We start from the raw sequence: 14,340 nt of genomic DNA, 5'->3' as shown, positions 1-14,340 counted from the left end.
CTGTGAAATGTTCTTTTAAAGTCACTGCAGAGGCATAGCTGCCCTTGGAATTTATTCAGCAGAAATTAACTTAGATTTCTTTGTCATATTTCAGAGCAAATAACACAAATTATGTGTACCATAGCGCCTCAAAACTAGGCTCAAACCACATACCTGTCATCAACTGTGGCACGAACCACATGAAATAGGTCATACACTAAGCTGGCCTAATTTGGTTTGATCTAGTTACAGATCAACAGCAATACTAGTTATGATAAAGATTAGTAGAACCTCAAGCCATGACTCCACCCTCGACGTTCTTCAGTGACCTTGCTTTCGTTCAAAACAGCTTCTGTGAGTTAGTTCGTGCAACAATCAGTTTGCCCTTGTGCCCCCCTCCTCCTATTGTGCATGCTGTGCAGCCAACCCCTCCTGCCCAGGGGCGAGGACAGAGCAAAGCCTGCTGGGATAGGGGGGGGTTAGCTGGCACAGTGCCACCTTCCCCCCGACTGCCCGGCCTGACTGGGAGCAAAGAGGGAGGCTGCTGTGTCTCAGATTGATGAGGACAGGTCTGTGGTCTGGGTATAGAGTGTTGCAGAACAGACGTCCTGCTGGCACATCCTGCCCTCTCTGCCGCACGCCCCCCAGCCCTTCGTACTCGCCTTATCGGAACTCCTAATTGTCCTTATGAATATTTTAGAGGCGAGCAGGAATGGGAGTTCAGGGTTGGGGGTATGGTTTCAATGGCTCTGACAGCTAATGATCCACTCAATGACCAGAGAAAGAGGGAGATGAAGAGCCTGAGATTTAAATGGTTTGAAGGATTTTGTGTTTGTTAGAGTTTGTTCAGTTTTTATGTGTGCCACCACTTTCACGTGGGCACAGGGTGCTTGTTCTCATTCTTTTTAATCTGTAGATAATGATGACATTGGTTTGCCTTTATCCTCAATTTGTAGTTTAATTCCCTCTTGTCTATACTGAAAATATGCAGTCCGCTGATTGAGACTGTTCTCTCTGACTCTGGCAGCTAATAGCTTTGTCACATCAGTCATTCACCACAGTCTCAGAGCAGAAAGCTCTGAAGGGACTGCTCACTGCACAGCAATTACTCCTCATTCAGTAAAATCAATGGACTATATTAAATTGGGAATCTAGTCAACCAAATGCAGGTAATCATTTGCAGTAAAATATAAGAGGTTTGCCTGATGTCTATCTATCTGTCACGGTTTTATTTAACAAGCATTGCCACTTTGGACATGGTCCACTGACTTTGAGGCCTTAGTTCATTGTTGTCTTCCATTGTCACTACTTTCAGGTGGGACTGAATCTCACTATTTATGTTGTTTTTCTAACAGCTGCAAGAGAACAATGTCAAAATGTAATGTAGGCAGTCAAGTTGCCCCCTCCTGCTCGCTCTTCCTGTCCACTGAGTAACTAGACAATGGACTGTGCTAAAGGAAGGACATGAATCCAGTCTCATATCCTGATATCACTCCACTCTGTAATGTTTAATGGTCATGAGATTAAACAAGATATGTCTGGGAATTACAGAGGACTCCTTATCTAAAATCTCCTTGCTCTAGTCTCACAGTATGCGGTAGGAAATGGAGAAAAATGGATTCCTAGTAACCCAGTGCTGGACAGTTTCAAACAGCGGCTAAAGACCGACCTGAGGAAGCGTTTATTCCCCTTGAGTGAAGACTACAGCACCACCAGAGAGGAAAGGGAACATGGCGGCACTGAAAGAGTGTTAAGATGTTATATAAGGGCAGAAATATCCCTTAGTAGATAAAAGCCTTCCTATAAGCCACCTCCCCATGCTGATTTCCTAGTACGTTAACACTCAAAGAAGCCCTTTGATAAGCACATTAGATGGAACGGCCTGGACACAATAGTGATGTCATGAGGATTAGCACGCTACCTTGCTTAGTGTAGCGGCGGGCACAAGGGCTAATTCACAGCACTGCAGGGCAAGCGGGCCAAGAGACCCGGCTGGAATGAGGTGAGGGGAGGCCGCAGGCACGGCAACCCGTTAAAATATGGCTTCCGTGCACTTTAGGGGAGGCTTGAACAAACACTACGTGAATTAAACATTCATGATGTACTCCAGTTTATAACTCTACAGACTGTCTTTCCACAGAGGGCCCTGAATTGGAGCTGTGGTAAACCAGTCATAGGTCAGGTGGTGCTCTTCCAATAGTGAAAGCTACTTTAAGTATAGCCTTTTGCTGTGATTCAGGCACAATAGAAGAGACTGCAGAAACAGCCTCTTCATGCCCTCCTTTCAGCCATCTCCCCCACAGTTTTGAAGTTTAGCTTTTATACCTAACCACTATCTTTCTCCTTTCACCCTCCCTTCTATTCATGTACAGTAGAGTACAGTACATGAATAAGTTAAGTGCAGAAAGCTCTCTTGACACAAGAGAGGGAGAACATCAGAAAGAAATGGTTTTCCAAGACTCACAGCAGCGGAGTAAATTGCTTGGACCCATCTCACTGAAAGTACTTCTCAAGAAACAGGTGATGTAGGTGGCTTATGCAATAGTTTGGGTTTTATTTTTAACCCGTTGAATGTGAAAATCCTGCTTAAAAGTAAACCTAGGAGGCAGAATTGAGCATAGTGATGTAAACTGATGATCTGTCATGCCTAATGACACACAGAAACTGTTCAAAGTTCACTTATTTTAGTAGCAGTCCGTGTCGTTGCGCAGAATTGCAGTAAAAAGAGAATTTATATTGATATCATATCAAAATGGAACGCAAGGTGAGCTCTAACTGCTCTGCTGCTTCCTGTGCTGAACATACAGTGCAAACCTGAGGAGGCAATTACTGCGCTGAATGCTTCCCATGGTAACAGCTAGGTTATTAGTCAGGGCTCAGATGGAAATGACGGATAAATGTTTTCTTCAGGACAAGGAAGCTTCAAGGCCTCCTGCAATGGAAAATATTTTTTAAGAGAAGTATCACAAAAGCAAACTGATGGACACACTTACTATAGATGCACTCTCAGACAATAGGGCCCAGTAGGTTTTGTCATCAGCCACTCAGCCTCATTTTTATTTCAAGAGCCAAATTTCTATCAATACAGGTTTGGACCACTGTGAGAAAATAGCAGCTGGCCTTGTTCCCACTCATCTTTGTGAGCCTCTCAGGGCCTCGTGAATAGATTACACAAGTTCCCTTGTCTATAGCCTTTGTAACCTTCTCCCGCAACAAACAGGCCATATCTTTCATCAGACATGCTACTGAAAATCCCAGCCTCAGCTGTATTCACGTCCAGCCAACTATACTTTCTAAAAAGTACGAACCCCAAAGCTTGATTCAACATTTGAGAGACATTTTAAAGCTGCTTTTAACAAGCTGTTCATAACGCAGAAAAAAGAAAGTGGGTTTTTTGCTTCCTAATCATGTATTTTCTTCCTTTTCCATGTCAGAACCCTGTAGCGTCTGGAGCAGCGCGCGGCGCTGGCATGTAAGAACTAAGTTGGTCTGTGGTTGGGGGGCCTTCAGGGATACATGTGGTCCCTGCTATGGCTATGTCTCCGTGAGTGTGCCTCTGATTGGCTGGCATGGGGAGCCAGGTCTTGACAGGTGTTTGGAAGAGGAGCACCTGTTTGGCCATGTGCTCATTTAGTGATCCGTTTACTGGGAGCTGTAGGCAGTGTCTGTGGGGGGGCACCCAAAAACATGCCAAGTAATTTAAAAAAAGAATTACAGCCATGCTTTCCTTGCACTTCAATGTTGTATTCATTAGAAGAGTACAGAGATGAACTGTTGCACAACACAACACCTTCTAGTACATCTCTTTGAAGATAATATGTATTGTAGTGACTCGTGTCATGTATCATAGAACACATCTGAGTCCCGCCTGCCCTTGACTGCTATTTGGTTCCTGCTCGCCCACTCTGCTTCTGCTACCCCTCCCTAAAAGGCTTGGGCTAGTGGGTGTGGTGTACTGAAGGCTGGCCAGGCTTGTTGTGAAAGTGGAGCAACCCTGCCCATCTCGCACAGCCGTGCCCGACCAATCCGACCAACATATTCCCATAATGAGCAGGTTGGAACTTAAATTAGCAGGTTGAGATCAGATCTTTGGCTCACTGGTGGAGAAAGTGCATAGCTTAACCCCAGTAAACACAGGCCTTTCAGGACACTAACTAAAGGGGGTTGCGTTCAGTAAACAGGAAATGAACCAGCAAGGCGTTTTCTTAGAATGAGAAGAATGCCTCCACTCTGTACCACACCAAACAGTAATGCATCTGTGGTATAGTGCTGGTCATTCATTATCCAGAGGACTTCTCTCTCTTGCGCTCCTTTGGGCACTGTGTACACTTAACGTTTAAAGAGATGTGGGTGGTTTTCTTTGTTGTTTTTTTCTTTCTGAACTTCCTCATTTCGATCTCAGCTATGCACAGCATAATTTCTCTCATTGCATGTTGCATATCAACATTGTTACTGGGTTTTAAAATATACATCCCTCTAAAAGAAAATGTACGCGAAAAAAGGAGGAGCAGTCGGGAGTTTAAAGTGGTCTAGTTTTAATGAGAAATTGTATTATGCAGGAGTCTCATACAGGCCAGGTTTTAGGAAATGTGACTTACACTGAGGTTGTGGTGAGAACTGCTAGGTTAGCCACATTGTCTGCACAGACCTAAACGTACTGTCACATCGCTGTCAGAGGATGTAGCAGCTGTAGAAATCCCCCCTCCCCCATTCCCCTCACCACATTTACACACACACACACACACACAACGTACAGACATTGCACATATGCACCGCACACTCCTACTCACATAGTTTCTGTTTTTCTCTCTCTCACACACACAGACACACATTTTCCACTTTGCTGGGTGATGAAGACCAGAAACAAGAGAGTAAGGTCTCATTAGTGTGTGTAGGTTCTTTTCCTCTGGTGTGCACTGTAACCCCTACATCCACAGGAGTCAGTGACCTTCCTGTAGACACGAGGTCTCCAAGACGGGGCAGGGTGCTGCTGTGGACCTGCAGCAGCCTGATAGAGAAGTCTTGGGAGCCACACATAAATCATGTTTTGATGTACACTGCCTAGATATCACAAACTGTCACATGCTGTCAGCAAGTCTTGTTAACACTGCTTTTCAGAGCTGTAATGAGGAGCAGAGAATAGCCTGTATGAAAGTGAGCAAAAGAGCTTAGTTTCATGGCATGTTTCTTACCTCGCTAAAGTTAGAATAGGCTCTTTATAGCATCACAACGGACCACCTTATGTTGCTATAATTTCTCAATGACCTGCACAAATAAGCATATGTAACCAATTTTTGATAATCCATTTTATTCCCCACATGCATTAACTTTGATCAGAGTATGCAAGTGCCAACCATACTAATTTGCAGACTGGGTGTGCTCAGCTGTAGAGTCGTTTTGTGCAGGGCATTCTGATAAATGTGTGGCTCAATGTAGTTGAAATATAATGAAATATATGAACGTGCACAGGGTAGGCTGTGGGGACAGAAATTGATACAAGAAAAGAAAAAGGGAGCTTCCAGGTGAAGGGTGAATGGGTGAAAGTGACTTTTCCAGTTTATCCTTGTCTTCCACACTCTAGCCCACTGTGTTTGTAAATGCTCTAATTGTTTTTCTGAAAAAAAGAAAAGAAAAAACAGTAGAGTAGAATATTTTCATATCTAATTTGGTTTAAAGTACAGTACTGGTAAAAGGTTGCAGGTACATTTGCGAATGATTACCTTGACAAAAAGTGCAAAAATTTTAAAAAGTGATCTATTATTCGACCTTAAAATGTTACCAATTCTATGACATAGCGTTACACAGAGTGTCTCCAGTTATTCAGCTGTGAGGTTATCTCCAGCATCTTGAGGAACTTACCACTGTTTGTCTGAAATTGGGTTACCTCAGTGTCTGCTTCATACTGTATATTTAAAAACTGGGCATCAATGTGCCTTAAACCTGCATTCTTTCCAATGCCGAGCAAGGGGGTGGTGCTCATCTGGTTGCAAAAATAAAATGCTATTGTACGGAAGTCTATTATTAAGTTGTCCTACTGCCTACTTTATTTATTACCTCAGTAAGCGTTTTTTTCCCTAAGCGTTTATGATCTCAATTGCTAGTTTCAGGCCTTATTTACCATAACGTGCTGTTTTATTTCATAAATTCTAGCCGAGTAATATTGGCAGTAAAGCAGGTTATGCTTTAGGGAGTGGTTACTTTATGACATGTGACACTTTATCAGCCATATCCACCTCTCCATAAGATGGCAGCGGCCAAAGTGCTTAGTTTGAGGCTTCAAAATGAGTCCACAAACCAATGGGTGACATCACATTGGCTTTTTTATAAATACAGTCTATGGCGTCTTCTGTCTCTTCATTTGATCCTAGACTGACTCAGTGATGTTGTATGGGGGCCATACCATCTGTTACAGACCTGTTGTTTTTCTCAGCACTAAAGACATGTATTTATGGCTGACTGTGTCTGTAATGCTACAGAATTATTTTGTGACAGATCAGTTTCCTCCTAATGTTAAGCATTAGTGTAAAAAATGTAAAGTTCTGATGTCCATAAAACTTTTGCACAGTGTTGTATATAACAGGTAACAAGCAGCATAAACACAGGACTACTTCTTGTACATTGTTTCTTTTCAACTGTGCAATTTCATTTCAGAAATTGAGAAACAAAGGCCATAATGACTGTGCTAGTCCTGATCCTGATGACTGTTTTGGGCACAGCCCCCTCATGGATGACCATTTCGGCAAACTAAGCGAAGAGAGTGATTTAATGTACAAGCGCTGTGGTGTAAGTACTTCCTTTGTCCCCTGCTGTTTTGTGTTGATTCCTGTCTTTATGTTGATGTTCACTACAGGCGCTAAACAAGAAAGAACACAGAGGTTGTGATAGCCCGGACCCCGATGCCTCATATGTCCTCACTCCTCACACAGAAGAAAAGTATAAAAAAATTAATGAGGAGTTTGATAATATGATGAGAAATCATAAAATCGTAAGTACTGTAAATGCAATGTTCTTGCTTGGCTTTGTGGCACAACGGATTTTTGGCTCTTTTTTTTCCCCATTTAACTCTTTCCTCTTTTTGTTGTCCCTCCGAAAATTTCCGTTAACTTCTTTCAGACCTACACTAAAGATTAATGCCCCCTTTACTGGGTGTGCATTTGTTCCTTACGTTGAGTTGTTTTGCCGCTGATATTTTGGCACACCCTGATAAGATCACATTTCATTAACAGATGAAATGTTGCATGCTTCTGCTAGAAAGATTACACCCTAGTATCATGGTCATGTTATCACAAATCAAACTGCAATCACTATCTCAACACATAATGAATTTACAGTAAATACCCTAAGAGTAATATGAGTGTTTATTATAAACAGTTGCAGATCCTTTAATTTAAGGGTGTTTTTTTGCCATCTCAATCCAGATTTCCATTCGATTGGTAAAAGTATATATATTTTTTTGTCTCTGTAGGACCTTAAATATCCAACATTTTCATTCTTCTTTTCAAATTATATCTCTTCATCGTTACACTGCACTAATATTTACACCGTCCCGTTCCCTTCTCCAAGTACCACACTGGCTCTGTCTTTCAAGATATCACAGATCTCTTGTGATCTTATCACGCGTGACAATATTAGACTTGTGCAAGAACATAGTGCTTACTAAGAAGCAGTTGTTTTCTCTATGTTCCTGACATGAAGAGCATCACTTTGCCATTAACAAACTAATGATAACACCCAACTGGCTCACTGGATAATGCTATAATGAAATGTTCTCACTGCCACCTGTCATTCTCACTTAAAGCTTTGCACAGTCAGCACTTTGTGGGTAAAATGCAAATGAGTTGTGATTCTTGTAGATGTCTGGGTTGCAAGTCCCCACCACCGCTGTGTTTGGCAGAGAAACACATTACACAATGGTGTTTCAAAAGGAAAAATGTATGTGTCTAGTGCTGACTGCTGCAATGCCACAGTGAACACCTGACAGCATGTTTTTATATTTTGGGTTTTGTAAGTTATTATTTTTGTATGTTGTGGTATTACTTGAAGATTTGTGTGTATTCTCTATGTATAATGTTAATGAGAATGATGGTTATGAATGTTTATTAAAGTACCATGAATTGCTATATAAATATTATGTTATGTATACTATAAAGCATACAAAGCCGACAATGTAGGAGGTCTTCTTTGCAGTACTTCAATCTGCCCTGCCTGCCTGTTTTGTGAATCTGTTTATTAAAGCTAACCTTCAAGTGGAGCTTGCTGTTAATGATGCCATGACAACCAGTGACTCATCAGACTCATCAGAGCTTGGATTTTTAGTGTAATCTGTGTAAATATTTGTGTGTTTGTCTCCCTCTTCTAGCCCACAGCATTGCCTCAGCAGAACTTCTCCATGCATGTGGCAGTGCCTGTATCCAATCCTAATGCCATGTACCAGGCAGGAGGGACTCTGGGCAGCCAGGGCCTGGCAGCCGCCACAGCTTCTCTGAGTGAGAGTGGGATGCTGTCCCCTCCACAGGCCTCTCTGCACAGGAATGTTGGCTCTGGTGGAGGATCCCAGAGGCCCACCAGTGCCGGCAGTGCAGGTCAGTGGACAACAATCTCACTTTGATTTTTGTTAATGGTGGTTAAGGCAGTTTCCCACCAAACTGATACAAGAGTCTGTCTCACCAACATCAGAAATGTTATCAAAGTTTTACTTGCAATAGTTTGAAAAGAGTAGCTCAGCAAATTTGGAAATTGCTGTTTTTGACTTTTCAGAATTTGCTGAGAAGATCAGTATCACTCTTATATCCCTGTTGAACATGGAGTTGGAGGCCAGAAGTTTGTTAACCTAGCTTAGCATAAAGAGTGGAGACAATGGGTAGCAGCATGCAAATTCACTTAATTTTATAAGCAGGATATATGTTGTATAGAATCGACATACAAATTAATCTTGGATCCAATCAATTGTCCAGACTTATCAGCTTTATTTGTAAAAAAGCATCCTGGCCCCTTTGATGGAAATTGTATCGGGTTAGACATCGCAACATTTATGTATCACTTTTACCGTTTCAAATAAATACATGCTGTTTAACGTTATGGGATTGGTATGCTCACAATTAAGACCGATCTGCAACAGAACAACCCAAGAAAGAAAAACAAAGTTCAGACATTACCAGACAAGCGCAGGCTTTTGACTAAGAGACGTAAGTGAAAGAGAGGCTGCACAAATACAGGAGCAGGGGGGGGATATGAGGACAGGGTGCACAGAGAGGCAAGGGAATATGAGAGGCGGGAATGGGGCACACACATGGCAGTGTGGACGGAAATGCTGGAAGCTCAGAGAAGTTTGGGGCTAGATATTGAGATGCTGTCCCATCTCAAGGATACGGGGTTGCAAGTCAGGGAAAAAACAATAAATGTGACCTGTGTCTGAATGACAGAATGCAGGCACTTGACAAAGCCAATAATGTTGCATATTTCAGATAGATTAGAGAAAACTTGACTGATCTAGCTTTTACCTCTTTAGTTTCATATGCAGAAAATAGGTTTGCGTTATCTAGGTTGTCCACATTTAACCTCTGAGTGGTCTCTATCTCAAATGGTTTTCAACTTTTTGTCCAAAATGGTCTCCAGGGTAAGTGAGCTAATGTCAAGTCGTCATTCAACACCTCTTATCTGATCTTTGGTGGATATATTTTTTTCACATCTTCTGAGATGCTTATTGTTACACCTTTTACTGTATCTGCATAGTGGAAAAATGATGTCAGTGACACTAGTACTGGTATGACTGGTCTGACTCAGTCAGTTCGGTTGGCTTTTGCAAGATTTCACTACAATGCCTTTGATGGAAGCACATGCAGCGAGGTGTGAAATGCCTCACTGACATTTGACCACGTATCAGTTGTAACATGTACCTGTTTACTGGAGGTATACTAAATGATAATTTTCTAAAATAACTCATCCCTTGTGATTAATAACTGTAAAGCATTTATCTTTTTTTTGGATGATTCTGGTGGCATGCTAGCATTATATTCTTTTGACCTAAGTGCATTGCTTAAATGTGTGTGAAACATCACTCAGAGGTGCACAAATACAGAATTACACATGTAATCGTTTTCTGAACGTGCCTCCTCATAGTGGAATGCTGCATTCCTCATCCTCGACTTGATAAACATGCTGAAAACAAACGAGTTGCTCTCTTTAATCACATATTGAAAATTCCCTCACCATAAGGACCCTGGCAGAGCACGTTCTACTCTTTCGTGCACTGTGGAGATAGAGCTACATGACATTTTCATGTCTGGTCTGCCATCTCCATCACATGCTCTGCTAGCTTGCAGAAAGATGCAGATGGTTAATCATATCACTCTGTGCATCTTATTAGGTGGCATGCTGGATACCACAGACCTTTCAGTGCCAAGTGGTGCGGGCTCCAGCCCAGCGGGTAAGTCCTCCTGGAGAGATTCATTAGCTCTCTGTAGCTCTGCCCAACAGGCTTCCTGCTTAGCAAATGAGCTGGATAGTAGCATATCTATTTGTGATTGGCTAAAGACAGTCGTCACTACCATTGACTGATTGGTTTGACTGTCTTTCCATTGCATGCAAAGGGCACACATGTCCTCTTAACAGAGAGCATGCACAATATACTTGGTAAACGCATGTTTGAGAGCTGGGAAATGGCTCCACGGCATTAAACACTGTGTGGTGTTTGTACTTCAAAGTGGTAACCGAGCGGGGCAATTAGCTGTCTTACTGACATGGGCAGGTAAATAAACCCAGTGTTTCCTTTAAACTTGTCGCCTCTGCGCGGTTCCCTCTTCTCCTGTTTCCCTCCCGTCTATTGACAGGTGCATCTGTTCCCCCCTGACTGCCCTGGCAGCCCTTATAAGGCTGGAGAGGGTCTGTAAGATGCCTAGACCAGCATAACCCTGTAGGTATTCAGGCCATGCCATTCCACTAAGTCCTCAGTACACAATGACCGGACAGCCTGTCATGACTGAAATGTGTTGTGTGACACGTGGAGGCAGGTGGAGTTTTAACTCTTTCCTTATTTTGTTTCGCAAACTGGCAAACTGCATGACAATCAAAGGTAATAACAATTAAGAACACTAGGATATAAGCTTTAAGGGATTTTAGACTCGGCCTTGGTCACAGAGTTTAAAGACCACCAAAAAGAAAGTGCTCAGTTGGTTTTAAGTTTGGGTGTGGCACCAGGTCAGGGTAAAGTCAGGAGCCTCTGCCAAGGGGCGTCAGCATTTGGCACTGTATGGGCATGTTGCAGCTGTTGTTTGCAACAAGTGTGTAGCAGAGCATAGGCTACGAGGAGGACTAACTTCTCTAGCCCTGATGTCAGATGACCATTCCTGAAATACTTATGATTTTCCCAAGTAGCCGCAGTGACCACAGTAGAGGCATTTCAAAGCAGCCAGATGGAAGATGTGCTGTGTGATATCTTCTCCCCGTTTAATAGCTTCAAGTACTTTCAAACACAGAACTTTTTTTTTTCTAAGTTAAGCAAAAGGCAAAAACTGTTATCCCATTCAACTATTAGTGTGTGATAGCCACTTTATTTATTAGCTTTTTGTGTAAAATTTCTCCATCTTACAGGCGCACGTACTGTATATGCATGCACGATACCACAGTGAACATCACTGGCAACATTTTCTGGCAGATAAATGTCAGTTGTTCTCTCTAAAATAAGCCATCTGTTGTTCTTGTCTAGTTTCTCATTCAGATAATGGCTTGAAAGCTAATACACCTCCACAAACCAAACTGCTTCTCTTTAAGCCTCATTTTATGTGATTGAGTAGTGTGTGTACTTCACTGAGTGACAGTGCATCGCTTCTTACAACAGCTCATACAATAACACCTAATTACAAGCTCTGGTCCTTGACTGGTGAGAAAGTTGTGGTGAAAACGAGGGATTTAGGAGAGTGCTCTCTGGTATGCAGTATGGTTGCGAGCTGTATACATGCCTTCATTAATACTGAATGATTGCAAGCTCTTGAAACACATTTACAAAGTCTGTTTGCATGCTCACCAGATGTCATCAAGTAACAGGCTCAGTGGTGCTGGAGTTTGTTTTCAGAAAGTTGTTTTTCTTTGTTGTAGTTTTACTTTATTAATCTTAGGTTGCTTGGAGCAGTTGCTGAATAATGAGGGATACTTTCCAACGTCAAATGCGTGTTTCAGTTTTTCTTCAGTCTACAGTTTTTATGGGGCGTGAACAGTTATTCCATCTGACTTCATTCTTACCAGTTACACTTGGGACATCCTGTCTCAAATTAGTTTGCTGAGATACAACAAAAGGACCGTAGGCTACATGGCATCTAGCTATTATTGGAAGACTGCATTTGGAGCCCCTTGATTCAGTTCTATCATTTTTTCTCATTCATCAAGACCCCCCCCCTTTTTTTTTTTTTGCTTGAGCCTGGCGCGTGTGGGATGTTGGACACAATAAGTCACAGTGTTTTCTTTCCCCAAACTTAAAATGAAAACCGAATGTTTCACTTGTAAACACAGGGCTTTATGTAATACCCCTTACCAGACCATTTTAATAATTCAGAACAATGAACAGAAACCAAACAGCTTTCAACGTGCACAGGTTTCAGTCAGAGAGGATTTACTGGCACAACCAATCTGTTAAGAGAAGTCTGAATATAGAATGAGGGCAGAAAGGCCTGGTGACATGCCCTATGCTGAAGGCTTGGTCTTAACTTGTGCCTGTTATCTTGGATCCCATTGAACTTCGCGGTGTATTTGTTCAGACGTGTTTTCATCCTCACACTTATTTTCAAAGAATTATTTCATTCGCTCATCGTCAGACATATGAAGTCATAATCAAACTCACATTACACACATAAGCAAGTCAGGTGGGTTATTCTGTGTCTAAATGAGCCAGTAAACACAAGACTGTGGGTCTTTCTGTCTCTGACCGTGAATGAAATCGCCGATAGTGTGACGCAAATGTATTTTAAATGAGGTGGCCAAAGGACATGACTGAAATGTTAATAGATACAGTGTGACAATATTACAATTTAAGTCATGTAGAATTAGAAATATTACAATTGGAACGCTGTGAGTTTTACCTTTACGTTTCTGAGAATATTCACATTTGGAAAATAGAGTAAGTGTTCCTTATTTTTCGTCTCCTCGATTGTAAAATTTTTACAAAAGTGCATTAGACTATGGATAATGCAGGTTACAGGCTACAGAAACAGGAGTGTCATGTATACAAACCCTTTTTTAAACACTACACCAGCCTATGAGTAAGCAAGACGACTTAGCAGGGGAAGTGGCGGACATCAGTTTTGCACTGTCTAAATTTTTAAAGACTTTAGAGTAAGCTGTTTTTAATAATGAAAGTTTGTTTCCATGGCACAAAAAGGAAATATTTAAACAACATAATAAACCCACTATAACACAAGCCAGTCAAGCCGAACACTCGCGTTACCTGCATATGTGAAATCATTTCATTTCATGTGAAAAGACTGTACTCTTATCTCGTGATCCTTTCTATCTTTTCTTTGGCTATTTGTTGTTGTTTTTTAACTTGTGTACTTGTGCTGTGGCCACTATGAATGATGTGATATTCTTATGTCAAACAGCTGTGGAGATTTTTCACTGATAAATAAACCATCATTGCCACCAACATAACCTTAATGCTAGCATGACTACAAGTGCTAAGAATATGCAAGTTTATCTTACGTAGCTTGAAAGTATGAAACAAACATCTCTGAAGGAACCTTCTTGCAGTTTTAGCAAAGATACAACCTTAAGCCTGAAGTGTTTTTGAGTGAACAAAACAGTTAAACCAGTGAATAAAATTAAGCAGATTATCATGAGAAAGACATAATGAAATACATATAGATATATGTATAAATATATATATGCAAGTGCATGAAAACATAAAGCATACAGGGCAATTTAACCCACAAACATTATTGTCATATGCACACATTTCACAACATCAGCTATAAATGAATGAATCCTTTATTTAAACAGCCTATTTGAGATGAAGATCAATGAGCTACATAATAAAACAATACATTATGCACACAATTAAGAAAAACATGTGCAAGTTCAATTTTATGTTAAACCAAGACAAATCATTTGTCTTCTTTTGGCTACATATATGTGTCACCAGAGGATGCATTACATTAGTTTTTCATATATGTTTTGAGTCCGATTTTTGATATGATGAGGGAATAGAAACAAATTAAACCAAAGCAAGGATTACATTTTGATATTTTATTGCAAAGCATTATTATAAAACAATGTTACGTCAGACGGTTTTGGCTGCGAAGGTTGCCCTCCGATGCTGCAAGACAAATCTCTGATGTGAAAAAGGCCTTTAGTCATCTCCATCGTGTTGTTTTT

General features: G+C 41.3%; 1 protein-coding gene across 12 annotated transcripts in view; it reads left to right on the top strand.

The window, feature by feature from the left end:
• The window catches only part of mef2aa (myocyte enhancer factor 2aa), a 62,105-nt gene that overhangs the window by 38,127 nt on the left and 9,638 nt on the right, over nucleotides 1-14,340 (top strand). For 6 of the 12 annotated variants that reach the window (XM_025908679.1, XM_025908684.1, XM_025908678.1 and 3 more), the window contains 3 exons: nucleotides 6,830-6,964; nucleotides 8,339-8,561; nucleotides 10,346-10,405. In XM_025908679.1, coding sequence (XP_025764464.1) covers nucleotides 6,830-6,964; nucleotides 8,339-8,561; nucleotides 10,346-10,405 — 418 coding nt within the window. Of the gene's footprint in view, nucleotides 1-6,630; nucleotides 6,763-6,829; nucleotides 6,965-8,338; nucleotides 8,562-10,345; nucleotides 10,406-14,340 lie in introns of all 12 variants that reach the window. The other 6 variants (XM_025908683.1, XM_025908685.1, XM_005470785.4 and 3 more) reach the window with 3 other exon arrangements.

This window comes from Oreochromis niloticus, linkage group LG7 (genome assembly GCF_001858045.2).
Source record: "Oreochromis niloticus isolate F11D_XX linkage group LG7, O_niloticus_UMD_NMBU, whole genome shotgun sequence".
Classification (NCBI taxonomy): Eukaryota; Metazoa; Chordata; class Actinopteri; order Cichliformes; family Cichlidae; genus Oreochromis; species Oreochromis niloticus.
This window is presented reverse-complemented; position numbering and strand designations above follow the sequence as displayed.